This window comes from Fukomys damarensis, unplaced genomic scaffold (genome assembly GCF_012274545.1).
Source record: "Fukomys damarensis isolate Sample0158 unplaced genomic scaffold, DMR_v1.0_HiC HiC_scaffold_28, whole genome shotgun sequence".
NCBI classification, from domain to species: Eukaryota; Metazoa; Chordata; class Mammalia; order Rodentia; family Bathyergidae; genus Fukomys; species Fukomys damarensis.
Genome location: NW_022900940.1, coordinates 45,467,952 through 45,487,268, shown reverse-complemented (window position 1 = coordinate 45,487,268; position 19,317 = coordinate 45,467,952). Strand labels below are relative to the sequence as shown.

At 48.7% G+C, this 19,317-nt stretch overlaps 1 protein-coding gene across 1 annotated transcript in view; it reads right to left on the bottom strand.

Annotated features, from left to right (window-relative positions):
- The window catches only part of Ptprg (protein tyrosine phosphatase receptor type G), a 532,317-nt gene that overhangs the window by 170,925 nt on the left and 342,075 nt on the right, over window positions 1–19,317 (bottom strand). Inside the window, 1 exon segment of the mRNA XM_033757017.1 lies at window positions 16,068–16,134. Within this exon segment, the coding sequence (XP_033612908.1) occupies window positions 16,068–16,134 (67 nt within the window).

Here is a 19,317-nt window from a genome sequence, read left to right as displayed (position 1 = left end):
CTGTCTAAACTACCTACTAGCCAGGCATGGCGGCACACGCCTGTGATCCCAGCTGAGGCAGGACGACTGCCATGATTTTGAGGTCAACCTGAACTACAAATGAAGACCTTGTCTTAAAAAACAAACAAACGAATAAAGTACCAACTTCCCCAGCAACACCAGGACTGGTAAATTCCGGGTGGGCTCCGGGGGTGGCAGGGTTCAGTGGGAACTTTGAGGGCGGTGCAGAAAGGCTGTTCTGTCCTGGGCCACCCGGGCTCCCGAGGCAGACTCTGGCTTTCACCAACAGGAGGTGAGACTGAGCTGCGAGGTCACAGAGGGCCTGGTGTCACTGCCCCCACTGCTCCGCCATCCGGTCTGGAAAGGCCTTAGGCCACCACGGCTCAGCGGCTTCAGGAGAACCAAGTCCCACTTCGTCAAACAGAGGCCCACCCAGGAGCCCAGCAGCTCATGCAGCTAGAAGCCCAGCCACAGGGCTGACGCTGAGACCCCCTCCTAAGGGTCTCTGAAAACCACCACTTGGTCTAATTCCTCAATTTCAGGTCTGGGGAAAGTAACAGAGCCAAAGGTGAAACTCCAGGAGAACACGGAAGCTTGAGTGGACTTCTCTGGGGCTCCGGAGCAGTGTTCCTGGAGGCCGGACACCCTCACATCTAACAAACAGCTGCCCTCACCAGCCCCACGCCTCCATTCCCAGCAAGGCTGCGTGAGGAGAGCAGATGCTCAGCCTTCGAGGGTTCAAATCCCGGCTATGGCAGGTATGCTGCTGTGAGCACAAGAAGGTACAATGCCTTGCCGGGTACTGCAAAGATGGAACATGGGAACATTCCACAAGTGACCGGCGTTGTTCTTAATTTCACTACTACTGTTCCTCTAAGCCACCGTGATCCTAACATGTACTTCCTCTAGTGATCTGGACATACATCTTTTCCCTTTTTCCTAAATGACGAGGCTTAAATCAGCCTGGTTAGAGCCTAGCATGGCCTCTGGAGCCAACTGCACTTCACCGCTGTGTGCCTTCGGGCTGAGGCCTCCCCATGCTGAGCTCATTCTGCGATGTGCAGTTAGGAGAGTATCAGGGCTGCTGTGACAATTAAGAAGCTAACAGACGTGAGGGCCCTAAGCCTTCACTTCCTGGAGTTCCATTTTTGGAACACCCATAACAAAGGAACATAACAGAATTTTTCTGTTCAAATGCTTTCCCCTGAATTTTTCTAAGTAATATATATGGGTTTCATGCAGAAATTTCAAAAAATGCAATCTTCAGCATAAATCGGTTAACACAGCTCCCGGGCCATTGTAAGCCCTGGTTTATGAAGGAAGCACTTGGCTGAGAGAAAGCTCCGGAGAGTTCCATGCTGGCTCATTCCGTATTCTAAATCAGAGCTTAGCAAACGTTTTCAGCAAAGCACTGAATGGTAAATATTTTAGGATTTGTAGGCCAGGAGGCAAAATCAGAGATGTTGTGTAGGTACTTATATAACAGACTCACTTCCACAACCTCATCAAGAACACTAAAAATGTTAATAAAAACTAAGTCCAATCGGACTGAGGATTTAGCTCAGTGGTTCTGCTGCCTCCCTCACAAGTGCAATGTCCCGAGTTCAATCCCTCGTACCAAAGAGCAAAAACCAAAAACCTAAGTACAATCTTCAAAACATAATTTACTTAATGAGACGAAAACAATTTTTTTTTTGGGGGGATAGCATTTCACCTGATTAAGGATCAAATGTAAAAACTATTCTCTTACGTAAAGAGCCACACAAAAGCAGGTATCGGAGTGAGGTCAGCTCTCACTTGAATCTTTCCCACCACTACTTTAATGTAAGCATCGGGAAGGGTCCCAAGTACAGGAGTCACCTTCGTCACAGCCAGACACGCCAGGGCCCAGGGAAAGGGAGCACGCCCAGGTTCATCACCGGATGACGTCTTTTTTGTGAACGCCACATTACGGAATTCACTCTCTAGCTGTTTCCCCCGTGGAGTTTTCTAAGTTCAAAGGGAACATCAGCGCACACTGATCCTCCTGGGCATGCTTCTTCCTGCTGCTTCCGCCAGGCAGCGCGCACCCGACAAACGGGGTGCACGGGCACCCCACTGCACACTGGGACACCTCTGGGAACGTGCAGCGTCTCCAGTGCGGGCCACAGCGCCTGGGAACACCGGGGCTCAGTGGGTTGGCCCAGGACTGGCGTCTCCTGACCACAGCGGTGGGGAGGGAGGAAGGACACAGCACACCGCGCTGCGTGCGGAATGAACTGCTCTTACAGAAGCGCTAAATAAATCTCAGGAAAAACGGGCAGCGCGGGCCCGCACCACCCACCAGAGATTTTCCTTTCCCAACTTCTATCCTAATCAGTCATTTGAATTCAAAACATTCCTATTCTAGCCACTTACCAGTTGGGAAAAATATTTGAAACACTGTACTTATACCACCATTCATTCCATTATACCGTAATAAGCAGGTACTGTGCATTACTAGATAAAAGAACTGAAAAGGAATGAATCTCATCCCACTTTCAAGGATCCTGGGTGCTGGATGCAGGCAATATTGTATTTTAATAATTAATTGTTCATCAAAGAAAAAGATGAGGAACAGGGATGCTAAATTGAAAGTTATTCAAATTGCAAAAATGAATAATGCATGGCTTTTATATTAAATACACACTGTATTAAGTAGTCTACATTGCGCCCAACTCTGTCTTTCATTTTTAAGCATTTTGAACGACAAAATGAATAATCAGTTAGAGGAGGTTTATTTAGAAAAAGGAAGGCCTTATTTGAATGCAAACCGAGTGTATCTGAAGATGATTAAATTTTTCTTATCAATTAGGGGATTTTGTGTGAGGGCTGTAAAGTCATGGTCAACACTAAACCCAGCGAGGCCCAGTTACCCTTGCAGGTTCCTTTCAACATCACATTATATCTGGCTGACTCTGTTTAATTTCTTATTTCTGACAGCAGTGCCAGGAGGCAATTTTTAATTAAAGAAAATTTGAAAGATTCAAACATGCATAATTGGATTAAAAATGTGATCATTATAACATTAGATAATAATCATCAGATTGACTGGGTTTTGGGTGCGGTAATAACTTAATATTTTCCATACTTTGGTTACACGGGGAAAAAAGCAAGCTCTTTATAAAATAGGAAGAGTCGACATAGAGAAGAGACCTGTGTGGCCACCAGGAGTGGCGGGGTGAGAGCGAGCGTGAGCACATGCTCATACACACACTACACTACTGTGCCAGTGGGAAGGCGCTCAGACAGAGCTTGGCCAGGTCTATGGTGAGGAAACAGGCAAGGCCCGCAAAGCGAGAGTCCAGTCCACTCCAGGGATGTGTGCCACACCCCAAGCCTCCACCTGAGTCCCCCTCTCACTCTTTTTTAAAGGAAAAGCAATGCACTTTTCCTCAAATGCTTTGCCTCACCGGGGCAGGCATGCGCTTCAGTGTGTGCAGCCAGCGCTGACAGCAGGGAGCAAGTGAGCAGGATTTACCACCGTGTTGCCCAAACTTACTGTGCACGGAAATCACTGTGAACCCTGAGCAAGCACAGCTTCTTATCTGGTGGTCTGCGGTTATGGGCTGAGGTTCCTCATTTTAATAAAGATGATGCCGCTGGTCCTGGAACCACACCGGAGCAGCCAGCTTCTAGGAGGACTCCGCTCATTCACAGGCTCATGCACTCCAGATTTTGATCTTAAGATGAAGCTGCCCTGCCCTCTCTGTATTTTGTGAGCATCCTGCCCCAGGGCCCTTGCGCAGGCTCTTTGGCTCTGCCTGGAACATTTCTTTACTCTGCCATTTAAGGCTGGGTTCAGGCCCAATGTTCTTCAGCTGCGGACAACTTAAACATATTCAAATGATCCACTCCTCATGAGGTCATTCCCAGTCACTGTTCCGAAGACAGCAATTTGAAGGCAGGCTCCACTGAGCAGGCAGCATCTTATCTCCAGTCTGAAGGCAGTGAGGAAGCCAGGGCCATACAGACATAGGGAGAAGAAGGGTCCAGGCAGAGGAAGTCAGGGCAAAGAAAGCCGCTCCTAGCGGTACATGGCTGGAACAAGGTGAGCAAGAGGAAAAGGACAGCGGCGCCTTAAAAGCACTGAATTCCACAGGCGCCAGCGGGGAACTCGGCTGCCCGATGACTGCAGTAAAACTGCTGAAAAGGCAATACAGCGAAGCAGACATAAGGTGTGGAGCCTGCAGCTCAGGGGCGAGGCTGCACCCGACGACGTGCATGTACTGCGTGCCCTGCAAGGAATCTGGTCTGTCAACTGGCCACGGGGTTCTGCCAACACAGGGACAGACAGTGGGAAATCGGGAGCGCGCGCAGCAGAGGGCAGCGCCTGGGGCTTAGAGGTGTGGCCTCAGAGCCCTGCCAGGGGCTCCCGTGAGCCGTGCAGCTCAAGCTGTCTGCTCCCTCTGAGGAGGTGAGGAGCAGGAGCGGGCCGCCAAGGCAGGGGAACCGGGCTGCCCCACTTCCAGGCGAGTGACCTCCAGGAATGAGCAGCACACTGACCTCACTCGGGGGATCTCGGGAAACTGCCCAGCACACAGGCATGCGGGTCTCAAGCGACTCAAGGACACTGGCTCTCCTTCACTCTACAGATGAGGCAAGTCAGTTCAGAGAGGGAGCGAAAGTGGACCACGACCACACAGCGGCACAGGGAGAGCATCTGGGGCTCCCAGGGCCCGGCCTTGGGCTCTTCCCACCTCATTCTGGATGCCTGGGCTCTGCCCTGGTGACCTGCAGCCCATGAAAACACGATCAGGTGAGGAAACGCCCCGAAGACGTCACTCAGCTTCAAATCTTTGGTGGTTCACATTTCATACAGGGTGAGATCCAAACTCCTTCCCTGGGTCCTGAGGCCCTGCAGGACCCATTTACCTGGCCCGTTTCCTCCTTGCTCTACTTTGTGCCCCACCTCCCCGCCCCCTGCCTGGCTCAGCCTTCTCCCCGCAATGCTTTGCTCCCACGCACCACCCCTGTGACTGACTTCTTTCCATCATTCATGGGTCTCTGCTGAACGCCATTGCCTGGGCACCTGCCCTGCCCTGGTCTGCTACTAACTGTCTGCGCCCACCTACCTCATTTACTCCCCCACATCTGTTTACTTGTTCTGTGTTGCTGCACCCACAGCCTGATTATGTGGAAGGGCAAGGCCTTGCCTGTGTGTATATCCAGCAGCTAAAATGCTCCCCAGAACAAAACAGGTAGCTACCAGGCACGGGAAAAGACAAAGAAGGGGCAGATAAGCACAGCAGCAGTGGGTGTGTTTTACATAACCAATAAACCCTAGATGCACTCTATTTCTTTATGAGCTCAGTCACCATCAGTCATGGGATGGTCGATATTTCAGAGATCATCTGTGAAGGCTCTGTGCTGCTGACTGAGAAGAGGACTTGATACCAGCTCACAGGTGCAGCCTGAGCGGAGGTTTTTAACACAGGAAGAAATGAGGCACAGGACTGCTGAGCGGGATTAGGAACGCGATTCCACAAGGTTCCATCAGCTGGGAGGGCCAGGAGAGGCTGGGCCAGAGCTTGTTCCACCCAAAGTGAATGGAGCTCACAGAGCCAGTCAGAGCACTAACTCTCACCTGTGCACGTGGCCTGAGCCCCATGGCCTCAGTTTACCCGTCAGGCCTGTACCCCTTGGTCCCCCTGTGGGCAGGGCATGCTGTAGTTCCACTCGCCAGTTCACACAATGTGGCCTTTCTCTCAATGAGGCCTCACAACCTGGGTACAGGACAGTGTTCAGGGAGCACCTGGGAGGTCCTGGAGGTCTCGGGGGTGGGGGGAGCACACCTGGCTCTCAGCCTACACTGAGGACCAGCACAGGTCTCTTAGCAGGCAAGGGGCTCCCACTAGCAAGACCGTGGCTCCCGGCTGTGCCTCCAGCTCCCGACATGGCACTTTATAAACCAGATGCTTTACACACAGCCAGAGAAAATGAAGTAGATAAAGGCACTAAGCAACTCCAAGTCAAAAATGGGACTACTATGCACGGTAGCCAATCTGGCCCCGGCCTGCTTGTCTAAGTTAAGGTTTACTGGCACACAGCCAGGCCCAATTGTTTATGTACTGTCTGTGGCTGCTTTGGGACCATGAACATAAAAGGAAATCTATGCCCGGCACAGTCTAAAATGTTAGCTATCCTTCCCCTTGAAGAGAACGTCTGCCCATCTCCGCTCCTATAGAAAACTGGTACTCAGAAAAGGACAGCAAGAAGCAAGATCATTTGAGCCTCAACAAGGCAATCTCCACAGGGAAGGAGAGCATGGGGATTACTCTGCCTATGAAACGCTGTCCCCCAGGGGTCACAGAGTTAAACCTACCTCTCCCACAGACACAGTCCAGGGAAAATCCCAATGGTCCATGTCGTGAAGTAAATAACTGCTGTTACTGCAGGGTCTGGGCAGGGAGTGAAAGAGCCCACCAGAAGGCAGAGCCTCACATTCAAACCCCCGGGAAGATGCGGTCCGGGGTCCCAATACCCCACCTATTTCACAGACACCTGGTCTCCTTGACTTTATTAATGGTTTCAGCTGGCCAGGAATGGCAGTTTGATTTAAGGGTTGATGCTCGAATAAAACGCGTGTGGACATTAATGCTCGCAAAGACGTAAAGACCGCAGTCCTGTCAATAAGGAAGGAAACAGTGACATTTGAATTATACGGAGTTGTACAGCAGCAAAACCTTGCTATTGTCACTCAGCAGCTCCTTGCTCCCCTCTCTCCCCTATGAGGTTCGGGTGAACACAGCCGATAGGATATGCACATCCTTTCAGCTTCCTGTTGACAGTGGCCAATGAGCTAATTCTCCAAAGAGAGACAATTGTGACAATAACTGGGCAGTTGGTTGATGCTGGAAGTCAGAAGCTGGCCCTGCAGAGGGGGAAGAATGCTTCTCAGAGTCTGTCACGACTGGGCTCAATCCTGCTCCACGGCGCGAACTGGAGCAAATCAGCTAACCTCACGGGAACCTCAGCTCATCCAGCTGCGAAATGGGATTAGGGGATCTAAGCTCACTGTGTTAGCGCTGAGATAGAGTAAGACCTGGGCAGGGTCAGTACCCGGTCAGGGCCAAGAGGTGAGAGATCAACGCCTCTTCCTTTGACCTACTTTCTGGTTCTTTGGCCATTGCTCTCCCTTGACTGCAAAAGGACGGGCTACCTCAAATCCTCTTTATCACCATCACGTTCATCATTTCTTTGAATTTGTTATTTGTATAAGTAATGTTTACAAAATATAATAATTACGTTCATTTTTAGGAGTTGGTAAGTGTACATAACACACCTTATTTTTCCATCCCCTTTCCCTTTCCTCCCACTCCCTCTCTTAGTCTTCTTCCCATTTACAAAAGATCTATCTCCCTGCTCCTTATTACAGTGTCTATCTTTTTATTTTGCTCTTTGTTTCTATGTTGGGTTTCTCCTTTACGAGGCACTATGTGGTATTTAAGCTGTGAGTCTTATTTCACTTAACATATGGCCTGACAGAGTGAAGTTACGTACAACCCACTGCAAGGCCGGCCAGTGATGTGAACAGAGCTTCGGGCTGTGCAGTCCCTCCCTGCGAATAGACCCACACTGCAGCCAAGGCAGAGCCCCGGATGCTGGCAGGATGGGGCTGGGGTGGGAGAGCTACCACCCCATGCCCACCGCACACCAGTCACCGAGGTCTTGGGATACACCCGGCAGGCTGCCTACTGCGGCCTCAATACGTGCAGAAACCTGAGCCCCCAGAAGGCTACGTGATTCGTCCCGGTTGCACGACTTGTCACGGCACAACTGTGCTCAAAGCCAGCCCTGTGCCCCTGCCCACTGTGAGTCAGCCTGTCCCATTCTAGGGGACATGTGAACCCCACAGAAGTAGGACAGGAGAAACACCTAGCACAGCCCCCAGGACGACATTGAGCACCTTCCCGGGAGACTCTCGAGGGGCATTTTAAGCCCATCCTCTGCTTTCCCACAGAAACAACCAGGAAAGGGGCATTGCCCTGGACTCCCCAAATCCTGCTCTGATGACAAGGAAGTCTAGCCACAGGAAAACCAGCCTCAAGTTCAAATCTAATCTAAAAGGAATCGCTGTTGAAGTCTTTTATATCTCAGAACTGCCATTAACAATGCTATTGGGAATAAAATAGTTGCACAGCATCCTATTTCCTGGCTTTTGCTAAGAAAGGAAACAAAGAAATTCTATCTGTGGTGATGGTTCTAATACACCAAAGTCCAGGAAACTATGGAAATGGCTTGAGTATGCCTGTTTCTAGAAGATTCCAAGATCAAAAATTATCAGATAAACATTGGTCCTTCCTGAATCCAAACAGACACGAGCCAATTAGTCCGGATCTATAACACATTTCAGGAAAGTTCCATGTAGTTAAGAAATAGAAACACAAACTTCAAAGGGGACATTTTGTCACATGTTACAATGTTTGAAATTATCAGGTGGGGAACTTAACACTGGTTTTCCCATTCAAAAGGGAGAAGATAATTTGAATTTCTTTCTTTCGCTAAGGTAAACACTGAGACAGAACCCTCCTTAATTCAGTTAAAACACATTTGGTTTACATGATCATTTTGGACAGATCAAAACTGCAGCCCATCTCTGAAGTCTGAGTCATGGTTTGCATGAGCCCCACATAAACTCCCAGGCAAAGGCTATGGTATGAGAAGAGCCGCTCCAGTGACCAGCACTGAGATGGGCGGCGGAGGCAGACTTTCCCGGGTCCAGTGGGGAGTAAAGGTTTGAGGCTGTGCAGGCCATTCTCTCTGTCACAGCTACTCAGAGACTGCCGTCCTACTGCAAAGGCAGCCACCGATAGACAGTATGCAAACAAGTAAGGGTGGTACAGAACTTTATTTACAGACACAAGGAGGGGCCTGGATGCGGCTCGGATGCTTTTCCCTGATTTGGAGGGCCACGGACACGTGGCGGGTGCTGGCTCCATGGTAGATGCTGCCATTACTCATACTTCTCAAAAGGAAATTCAAAGGCAGAGCAGAGCAGACTCGGCCATCGGTACACAGAGCTCTGAGCTTCAAAGGGAGACCTGAGACCCAGGGCAGTGTGTCCCACTGTATTCTGAGGACTCCCGCTGCAAAATAACCAAACTCCCACTTACTTGTGTGAACACATGAAATTAGTCTGCAGGTATGTAATGTCAGTCTTTGCAGCTCCAAGAATGGCAAGGACAGAAAGAAAAAAAAAAAAAGGGGAAAATATTTTCCAGGAGACCAAAATCTCCCCAAGGGTGAGGAAAACCTCACCCCTCAGTGCACTACCTGGGCATTCACTCATGGGAGCTCCCATAACTAGGGGACCTTGAAGTTCACATGCCCAAAGCACACAAGAACCCACAAACCTCAGTCAATCTCCCCATGTTTTCTTCCTGGCGAACAATCACGGTGCAGATGACCATTTCTGCCTGCTTACTGCATCAATCTCTTTCCAAACTCCCTTGTCCTAGAATTTGTCCTTTTTAAAGTCCATGTAAAGTATTTCAAAAACACTACCCACGAAGCCTCAGACACTTTATTTCGGGATTTTAAACACCAGTGACAGTCACAGTGGTGCCAGAGCAACAACGACCGATTATGGTCCCAGTGAGTATGCCTTTATTTGATTGTTCAAAACAGCCCATCTCCTGAGACTCAATCCGGGGTGCCTGGCAGAGAAGGAGGGGACGGAAGGAAGCAACAACAGCCGCAGTCACAAAGACCTCGGCTTACGGCCAAGGTGGGTCGCTTCTCAAGGTGTGACGGGGCACTCGTGCAGCCACTGCCTGCTCTACCTGGTAGTCTGTGTCACGAGCACCAAGGCAGCTGAATCCCAGGGGTCTTCTAGAAGACGGGGCAATGCCTTCGGGTATTTCACCCTTACGTGGTGCACAGTAAGCAGGAAGGAGGTAGCAGCAGCGAGGAAGCAGTGAAAAAAGCCTTTTGTCTTCAAATGGGTCACCCCCACCTTTGTTTCTGATTTCCTTTTCTAAACAACTCCATCAGGAATTTAGTAAGCAAGACACTCAGACTGCTTTCCTCTGGGACTCACAGTAAACCAGAGGGAAGTGACAGCACTTTCCTAAAAGCCTTTTACCACAGTACCCGAGCTATAACACACACGCAGGTAGGTGTGCAAAACGTAAACACAGTGCTGGCAAATGATCCGAAGGGAACCCTGCTGCGTGGCCACCACTCCTAACTGGAGGACACACACAGCCTTACTTCCTGAGCCACGCCTGTGTCACTACCACCAGACTCATTCTGAAATAACCCTTACTTCGTTTTCCTTCTCGTTTTACCTACTCCGAGATAGGACTGAGAATACACAGTGGGTACTTAGATTTAAAAAATGTGTTACAGTAGAAGACACACTGCCATTCACCGCCCTCGAAATACCCCCTCTCACTTCTAACGTACTTATCCCTTCATCAGTGCTGCTCTCCGCAGCAGTCCTGGACGTCCCCTCTCCTGTGTGTCTTTCTTTATGAGATGTGATAAAAGTATGGTGAATGCTGCGGCCGCCAGGCGCCCCCAACCAAAAGGCAGCTCATTAGAATGTGACGCTGGGTCCCCTGCACCTTACTGCCCACATCTAGTACCACGTGACTTCCGGCTCTTTCCCAAAGTCAAAAATGCCACGAAAGGTAACCGTTCTGAGTCCGTTCGGGACACTGAGGCAGCCACGACAACTAAGGACACCCACGAAAGAGGACTTCCAGACCTGCTTCAGAGAGTGGCAAGAACTGTAGGACAGAAGCACAAGGGAGTATTCTGGATGGGACTGGTGGCAATGTGCCTTTTACTGAGTGAATTGTTAATGAATCTGAACATATACTCCATCCCCCCCCCAGTAGCAAGACTCAAACTCAGGACCTTGCGCTTGTGAAGCAGGTGTGGCACCACCGAGCTACATCCCCGGCCCGTATACTTCATTTTTAAATCACACTTTCTACATATGCACCCCAAAATATTACAGGACAGGTGTTCTTATTTTTTTGAGCCTGATGATACAGAATATGCAACAGCCCCTTCAGATTCTTGTTTCTTGCTGGACTTCCTGGTTCTTGGGTGTTCCATGTGGCTGGGTGGTTCATGCCCTCATGTTGTGGGAAATGTTTCACGATAAGCCTTTACAGCAGCCAGCCTGTAACGATGGCTCTGTATGGCGCTGCTAGATTGGATGATTAAAACACACAATGCCGCGATATCACCATACACATCTTAGTACACTCATACCTGAGTTTCTCTAGGGGACAGACCGAGGAGCAGGACTCTTGCCCCAGGTTTCCTAGATACTGCTGAGTGGTGACAGGCGATCACCACACAGCAACTCTGAGTCCCTGGCATTTCTGTTCTTGCTCGTGCTTAACACTCAGCATGATTAATATTTGACTGTCTGATGTACACTGCTAGAGGTTTTAAACCTCTGTAGGCAAGATATCATTCAGAAGTTTAATATGTAATATATAAGGTCTGTTTTTTAATTTACAAGTAGTCAAATGTACAAATCTAAGGGATACTGTGATCATTTTTATTGTACTTATGCAATCATTTTCTAGATCAAATATGTACTATGTTTACTCTCCAAGATAGTTCCTCATGTCCCTTTTCCTTTCTGTCACTCTGACTCTTATCGGCGTGGAGTGGTCTTCACTGTTCTTGAGCTTGACATAAATGGGACCACAGAGTATACACTCTTCTGTTTCTGTGTAAGGCAGTTCACTGCTTCCAGCTGCTGTAAATGTCCCACCGTTCGACTGTGCTGCTACCTGGTATCTGTGCTTCCAGTTTGGGCTTTAGGAACAAAGCTCCCATGCACAGGTCTTTTTTGGGGACATTTCTCTTGGGTAGACACCTAAGGATGGTGCTGCCTGCTCAGAGGGAGGAACCAACGTGAGGCACTAGCTCTCCAAAGGGCCTACCACCTGCATTCCCCAGCAGGGCAAGTTTCCTTCTAGCCATTTTGTCATGGCCCAGACTCCATGGAACCTGTGTCCTCCGGTCCGGGGATTCTTCGGTTACTCTTTTTTGTTGGAGCCTCACTCCAGGCATGGGTGGGGCCATCCACACATATCTGCACATTTCCTTTCCTGCTTCTATTTCTGTTGGGGCCTACACTGACTCCAGCTGTCCTAGGCCTTTGTCCAGAGTGTAATAGGAAATGAGTGTCTCAGGACAGGAGAAAAGAGACCAGGAATAAACTGTTCAGGTGAGGAAGCTATTCTGCAAGCCAAGTTCTGACTCCCATTGCTGTGGTCTGACAAGAAAAGCTTCTAGGAGCCTTGTTCTGGGGCATTATTTGAAGGATGTTTTGATGATGATTTATCCTCTTACGATCGCTTTCTGCCTTGGAAAAGCCAGGGGAGGCAGGGAGGAGAAGGACATCAGCCTTCTGGAAACAGAAGATTCTGCTGCTGTATTGGAGGTAATTCTAACTCCTCCTCAGCACCACTGCTTGCAGGGAAGGAGAGCAGCCTGCCTGTGCCTCACAGGGCAGAGGAAGGCAGCGCCGGGGGGAGGGTGGGAAAAGACCATCACCACTACCAAGTTTCCTTTTAGGAAGAGAAGACTGGTCCTCAGATGCCTGGCCTGAGGGAATGGCTTGTGTGTTGATGATTTCTGACAATAAATACCCAGCACACAAGCAGGCCACAGGAATCTCTGACCATGCGTAAAAGAACAGAAAGTACACAATCCAAAGTCCTGAAATGCGGGGCTATGCATGAGATTTCTTTTTTTTAATACAAAAGGCACTGTAAACACCTGAGACAACGCAGAGCAGAGGAAGCACAAGTTCTCTTTCTCTCTCTTTCCAGTGGATATTGGTAGTACCGTAAGTCAAATAATTATAGTTTAGTGTTTCCATGTATTCCTCGATGGCCAATCACCTCACTTCTGTTCTCTTTATATATCTTAGTGGTTTTCATGTTCGTAAAATTAACAATCTACATTAACAAGGAATAGACGAGAAACAGCACTTTATGTCTCTGCGTCCTTAGGCTTCCCGATCCCAAGTCCGACTGGTCTGCGGGTCTCCACTCTTCCGCCATCACCTGAGAACCGCGGGCCTCTCCAGTGAGTGACCTCCACCGGGTGGCTCCATGCACTCGGTCACTACGTGCACAACAGAGCAGAGCTGTGTGCAAGACGTCTGGGCACCACAGAAGTGAGAAGGCTCCAGGAGAAAGCCTTCCGGGTGTCAGCGGGCAGATGGCGTTGGAAAGATTCCTCTAACTAGACACAGGCCGCTGAGAGGAGCTGGAGACCAGTTGTGCCTTCCAGAGGCCCAGGGTCACAATGAGCCACTGGGGGGCGCTCCAGCCGAGGCTTCACGCAGGACTTCACCTGGCTGGCCCAGCCAAGAAGTCCTCAAAGGAGCCTGCAGGAGCTGCTGATTTCCCGTTCTCATGATGCAAAGACTCTCTCCACTCGAGTTCCAGCTCCCTCTCCATTTTTTCCTTTCCAGCCTGAAGGACAATGCCCCAAACCTCTTTTGCAGCAGGGCATGGTGGTGCCCGCCTGTCACCCTCAGGACTCTGGAAAGCTGGGGCAGGAGGATAGCAAGTTTGAGTCCAGTCTGGACAGCTGAGTGAGATCTTGTCACAAAGTAAAACATTTAAAAAGGGAGGGGGATGTCTGTTTTCCTGTCTTTCCTCAGAGAGCTACCCTGGGTCTGTCTCCATCCAGTGTAAAGGCCCTGGGCACAGATCAAGAACAAAACACCAAACACTTTCACCTTGGTGTGTCCTTCACATAGAACTCTGAAGAACAAGGTGGTAGCTGATGCGATCGGATTACTCGCTTGCCACCGAGCTGAAAGAACATGTAAGATTCTACCTACCAAAAAAGAAAACACATTTAACGAATGAGAAATTAACATGCTAAGATAGGACTCCCAGAGCTGAAGAAATAAAAGCCATTTCCAAACTGCGACAGAAATCCATATTGATTTTTCTCCTTATGCATCTCTGTCATCAGTCCCAAGCCAGAGACTCTGTGAAGGGTACAATTATTTATGCTCCTTCAAATTAACAGATCACACAAATCCCTCACGAGACTTTCAAGTGAGATGTTTCTAGCTCCAATAAAAATTTTTTGACTGTTTTAAAAGTCTGTTCCCTTTCGGAAGACTGACATTTCCTTTCTTCTCCAGCAAAGAGAAAGCTGACTGGGTTTTAGTCTCCTTCCTTAATCCAGTTTGTGTTTCAGTGCTTTCCTCTGGGTGTTTGGACCTTTCCCAGGCTTGGTCATTTGGCTGAGCACCTCCTAGTGGCCAGGCGCAGTGCACCACCCAGATGTGGCTTAGCGCTCAAGGGCTGTCCTGGGGAGGAACACAGGGTAAATCCGCCAGCTCCTCCGGGTATGGGGCAAGTGCAGTGGAGAAACTGGAAGACGTGAGAGGGTCGGGAGGGTATCTGACAGGCTAATTAAGAAAGAACTTTCCAAGGCGTCACGATCTGAACAGACCTGGCAGAACACAAGGGAGGCACCCTTGGTGCAAGCAGGGGAGACAGGAAACAGCACAGGCCAGCAGGCACCACTCTGCGCCGCCACAGGAAGACAAGGGCAGGGCTTCCCTCCTTTCCTTCCCTTCCCAGAGAGCCACCCTGGGTCTGTCTTCATCCCATGCTCTTGCTCTCTGGCTGCACAGAGTCAGAGAAAGCAACATATTTTTGATGCATAAATAAATTTTCTTTGCAGATGACTATTTTTAAAGGTGCCCTTTGACTTCCTAACTAAAGAGTAGAGTTGAAGCCACACCCCAGGCCTCTGGCTCCTCCAGAGCCAGGTAGAATATCCCCACATGCAATAGCTTTTGCTCAATGTTTGTGTTCCTCTCAAAATTCACAGGCTGAAATCCTGCCTGGCCCCGCAGCGGCAGCATTATGCGGGACCTCTGGGAAGTGACTCGGTCACAAGGACAGAACTTCATGACTGACAGGAGTGTCTGCACTGACACAGAGACTTGGGAGGATCAATGACATCTTCCTAAAACGAGAAGCTGTGCAGGGTGTTTTCAGTCACCTTGCTTTTTCTACTTTTTTTTTTTGTACCGGGGATCGAATTCAGGACCTTGCACTTGTGAGGCAGGTGGCAGCATCGCTGAACTAAATCCCCGGCCCGTTTTTCTACTTTTACTTGGTTCATTGTTACTTGTTGCACAGCTGAACAGTTTTAAGAACAGAACACTTAATCCACGTGCTACTTGCTCAAACCCTGGTAATTTTTAGTTTACGTGGGAGAGACAGGGTGTTTGTAAAGCTCAACAGAGTTGGCTCATGTCTAAAGACAGTCCTCCCAAAAGGTGTGAGCACATTTTAATCAGGGCCGTGGGAATGAAGGGAGATTTATTATAGTTACTAATGCTATTTCTGTCAATGTCTTTGGAATTCTAATTACATTACTAAAACTTTGCAAATCATTACATTAGATCTAGACTCCACACCTTACTGTGAAAAAGGTACTTCTGAAATTCAAGGATCCTGATAGCATGGGTAATGATGCATCACTGATAATAAAGTTGCAGGGAAATTCCTCCAATAAAAACCAGTTGAAAAAGACAGAGCCCATTTATCTTACTTTCTCTCCTAGCTCTGTGCCTTTCCTGTCCTACCGGCTGTGTGACGACGCTGAACCCCATGCCATAATGTTTAATGGCTTGTCTTGGCTACTTATTTTTTGTCCCCTAAATCTCAGAAGCAAATCAAAAAAATTATAAGTGAAAAGACACTTCAAAGAAGAATATTGTTAGGGCAGAGATGAGCCAAATGGCAGGTTCAACACACAGGAATACGGTACACCTCCGGGTACTGTGATTTACAACCTACGCATTCCAAGTGGTACATGATGGGAAACAAACAGCCGCTGTAACCCAGATCCATCTGCGGGTGATACATGGGCGTGCTCTTTACCCATCAAATAATGGGTCCGGCGCCCTTCAGCATCAGTGCAGGAGGAATGAGTGTCCGCTGTCCTCTGCGAGATAACCTGGCTCCTTTCTATGAAGATCTGAGCCTCTCTCATTCCAGCAACAGAAGTGGATGTGGCTTACTCACCATGATGTACGACTCCCTTCAGCCCATGGATAATGGGATCCAGCGCGGAATTGTCCCTCGGATTGACCTACATGTAAAGAAAACATGATTGGTTAAATCTATTCTGGCATCAAATACAACAGCCTCGGTTTAATCTTCCAAAGAGAAGGGGGAAACAGATGTTATCTAGCAAGTCACGTAGGTCTCGCTATACCATAGCTCTCACCAATTGCAGGAGATTTATGACACAATAAAATCAAGTGAGGAGGTCTAAATCAAAAGAAAGAAACTTCTCAGAATACATTGTAACAGGTGAGAAATACCACAGGCCCAGCAAAATCTTAAAAAGCAACTGCAAGACTTTCTTCCTGCTTTGTTTTATTAAAAGTGGGCCTTGATCAGCTAAAAAGTCATTGAAAGTCATCAGAGAGCAATCCGTCACTGACTGAGTATTTCAATACCTTCTGGGGATTTTTTTTCTCCTCCTTCTTAGAAAATGCATCAGTTACCTGCCAGCCTGTCCTCCTTTGAAAGGACCCCAGTCCCCTGTGGAAAATCCCACGGTAGAAGGGGCATCTGTAAGAGATGCTCAAAGCACGACAGCAGGGAGAGCAGCTCAAAGAGACAGTGTCCGCACCTTCATGTTCTTCTGGGCCTTTTGATGCCCCCAAAGCAAAGCCTCTTTGGCCTAAATCCCACTGACTGTCCCTCTACTTTCTGATACTTCTTAGCAGAAATTCTCACTCTTGCCCTCATCAGAAGATTAAAGTTTCATCAGCATATTACAATGATCACTTTAAGATATTTTGTTAGATATGCCTTGAAATGTTTACAAAGAAATCAAATGATGCCAGGAAATTTGCTTCGAAATAACCGCAGTGGACAGCAGGGGGCGGGAGTGAGGCACAGATACAGGACAAGCCCTGAATCTGTCCAGCACTTAAGACCTTCGGTGGCGAGTACTGCATGGGTCGTGATATATTCTCTCCACTTTTTTGTTTAATTTTTAAAGTTTAAATTTTTCCAAAATAAAGAGCTTTTCAAAATCCTTTATCTGTGGTCAGCACAGCTGCTATCCCCTTTGGTTCCCCCTTCAGGGATCGTATTTACCATTAATCCACTTCTAACATCATGAAGTTGAGCTATTGATGTGTCTTTCAGTGCGGCAAGACTCAATTTGATGTTTCGAGTTAGTTAATTCAGGGGAATCCAGGGCCGTCCCTCGGTGAAATTTTAACACCCCTTCCTACACTTGGGGTCTCTCTGCTGGATGCTGCACCTAGCTTGCTCTCTGATAACCCACACTCCACACTTGTCCTTCTGTCCTCGGCTTCAGCAGCTCCAGCTGAAGGCAGCGGTATTCAGCGAAGGGCATTCTGCTGTCTAAAGGGACAAGTGACCACGCCCAGTGACACTTTCAGTTGTCACAAGTAGGGACAGAGGGGAAAGAGAAGAGAAGGAGCTACTAGCATAATAGGTAGGGGCCAGGACTGCTGCTAATACTGCGTGACACTAGGTGAGTAAGCCCGAGAAAAAGTGTCTGGCTGGGCAGATCAGTGGTGCAGAGGGAAAGCTGAGAGACCCTGGTGAGACAGACACTTCGAGAGCTCACAGGGATCACACCTGACTGTCTAGAGCCGAGTGGTGCCCAATTCAGAACACAGGTAGCACTAAGCACAAAGTTTTGTTTCTAGACCAATAAAATAACGCACAACTTGGCCACATGTCATAAACCTTACAGGAATCAGTGAACAGGGACTCAGTGGAACAGATCATAGCCACAGAAGTTCGGGACTTGCTGAGTATGTCTCCAAACTGCCTGAGAAGAAGCTCAAGCCAGGAAGGAGTTTAATGCCCTCGCTGAAGCACGAAACACTCTTGAAAGGCGAACCTCCACCCAATATACAAAAGCAAAATGGTATATGAAGAAATTCTGTGTTTGTACCAAAGCAAGTCATTGACCCAAATGTGGCCAAAAAAGAAATCACAACTTAAGAAGGCAAGACAAGACAATCTAACCAGTAAATGTGGCTATAAGCCCAAAGTCCAGAGCAGAAAGAAGAGCCTAGGGAAGAATCCCACGACACACTGAAGTTACAGGACAAAGAAGCACCACGGTTCGGATGAGTGTCCCAAAGTCTACTACTGCAAGGCACTACTGCAAGGGGTGGCACCTCTAGGACAAGGGGCCTCACGCAGTTTTTGGGTTCTTGCGGGTGCGTCCCTGAAAGGAACTGCAGGAGTCAAGCCCCTGCCTCTTTCCATTTGGCTCCTTGGCTGCAGAGGGAGCCACTCTGCTCTGCCACACGCTCCCACGAGGTGCTGTCTTCACTCAAGTCCATGAAACAGGGCCAAAGGACCATGGAGCGCAACCTCCACAACTGAGAACCAGAAACCACCTCTGCTTTTGTAAGCTAATTGCCTCGGGAATTTTGTTAAGTGACAGGAAACTGATTAGCCCAGGCGTTCTCTGATTCAGTCTGGTGGAGACGCTCCTGCCAGTGCACCTATATGTACTCTAGTATCCGTGGGTGTTTCTAAAACAGTCCCAGGTTCCTCCCATCCTTGCCACTTCCAGTTTGAGTCTTCCACTTCTCCATCAAGAGTGCGAATCAATTTTACCTCCCTCTGAAACTAGGTCTGTGCACGTGACTTGCTTTGGCTAAGGAGAAATTGGGGAGTGGATGCAGCAGAGGCTCGCGGAGCTTTTGGAATCCAAGGGTCACCAGGCGAGGAGTCCCACCTTCACCCTGAGGACGAGAGGGCACGGGGAGCAGGCACAGCAGTCACAGCTGAGGGCCTGCTAGGTGCCACCCACTGGACAGGCGAGCGTCTCCATGGAGACCTCTGGCCTCAGCTGAGCTTTGCAGCCTCTGCAGATGCCCCGCGGGAAAGGCTGCAGTCTCTTCGGCCTGCTACTCTACGGAATTAGGAAATAATAAAATGATTGTTGTTTCAACTAACTAGCACCATTTATTATACCGTAAAACTTAATAGAGCTTTGAAATGCGTGTGTAGAGAAGGATAAAGAGACAGGCTATATTCATAATTTTCTTAACAAACACAATTTACCTTATGCTTTCCCCCAAAGGGTTCTCAGTGAGATTGCGTATTACAAGCCTGATGAGTTTACGCACTCCTGCAAACTGTTGCCCATCCTGAACCACGGCAATGTTTCCAAGATACACTGCCACACATATCCATGACTTCGTTCTCTGCAGCTTTAGTTATCTACAGTTAACTATGGCCTGAAAAGTTTATTTAATTTTTT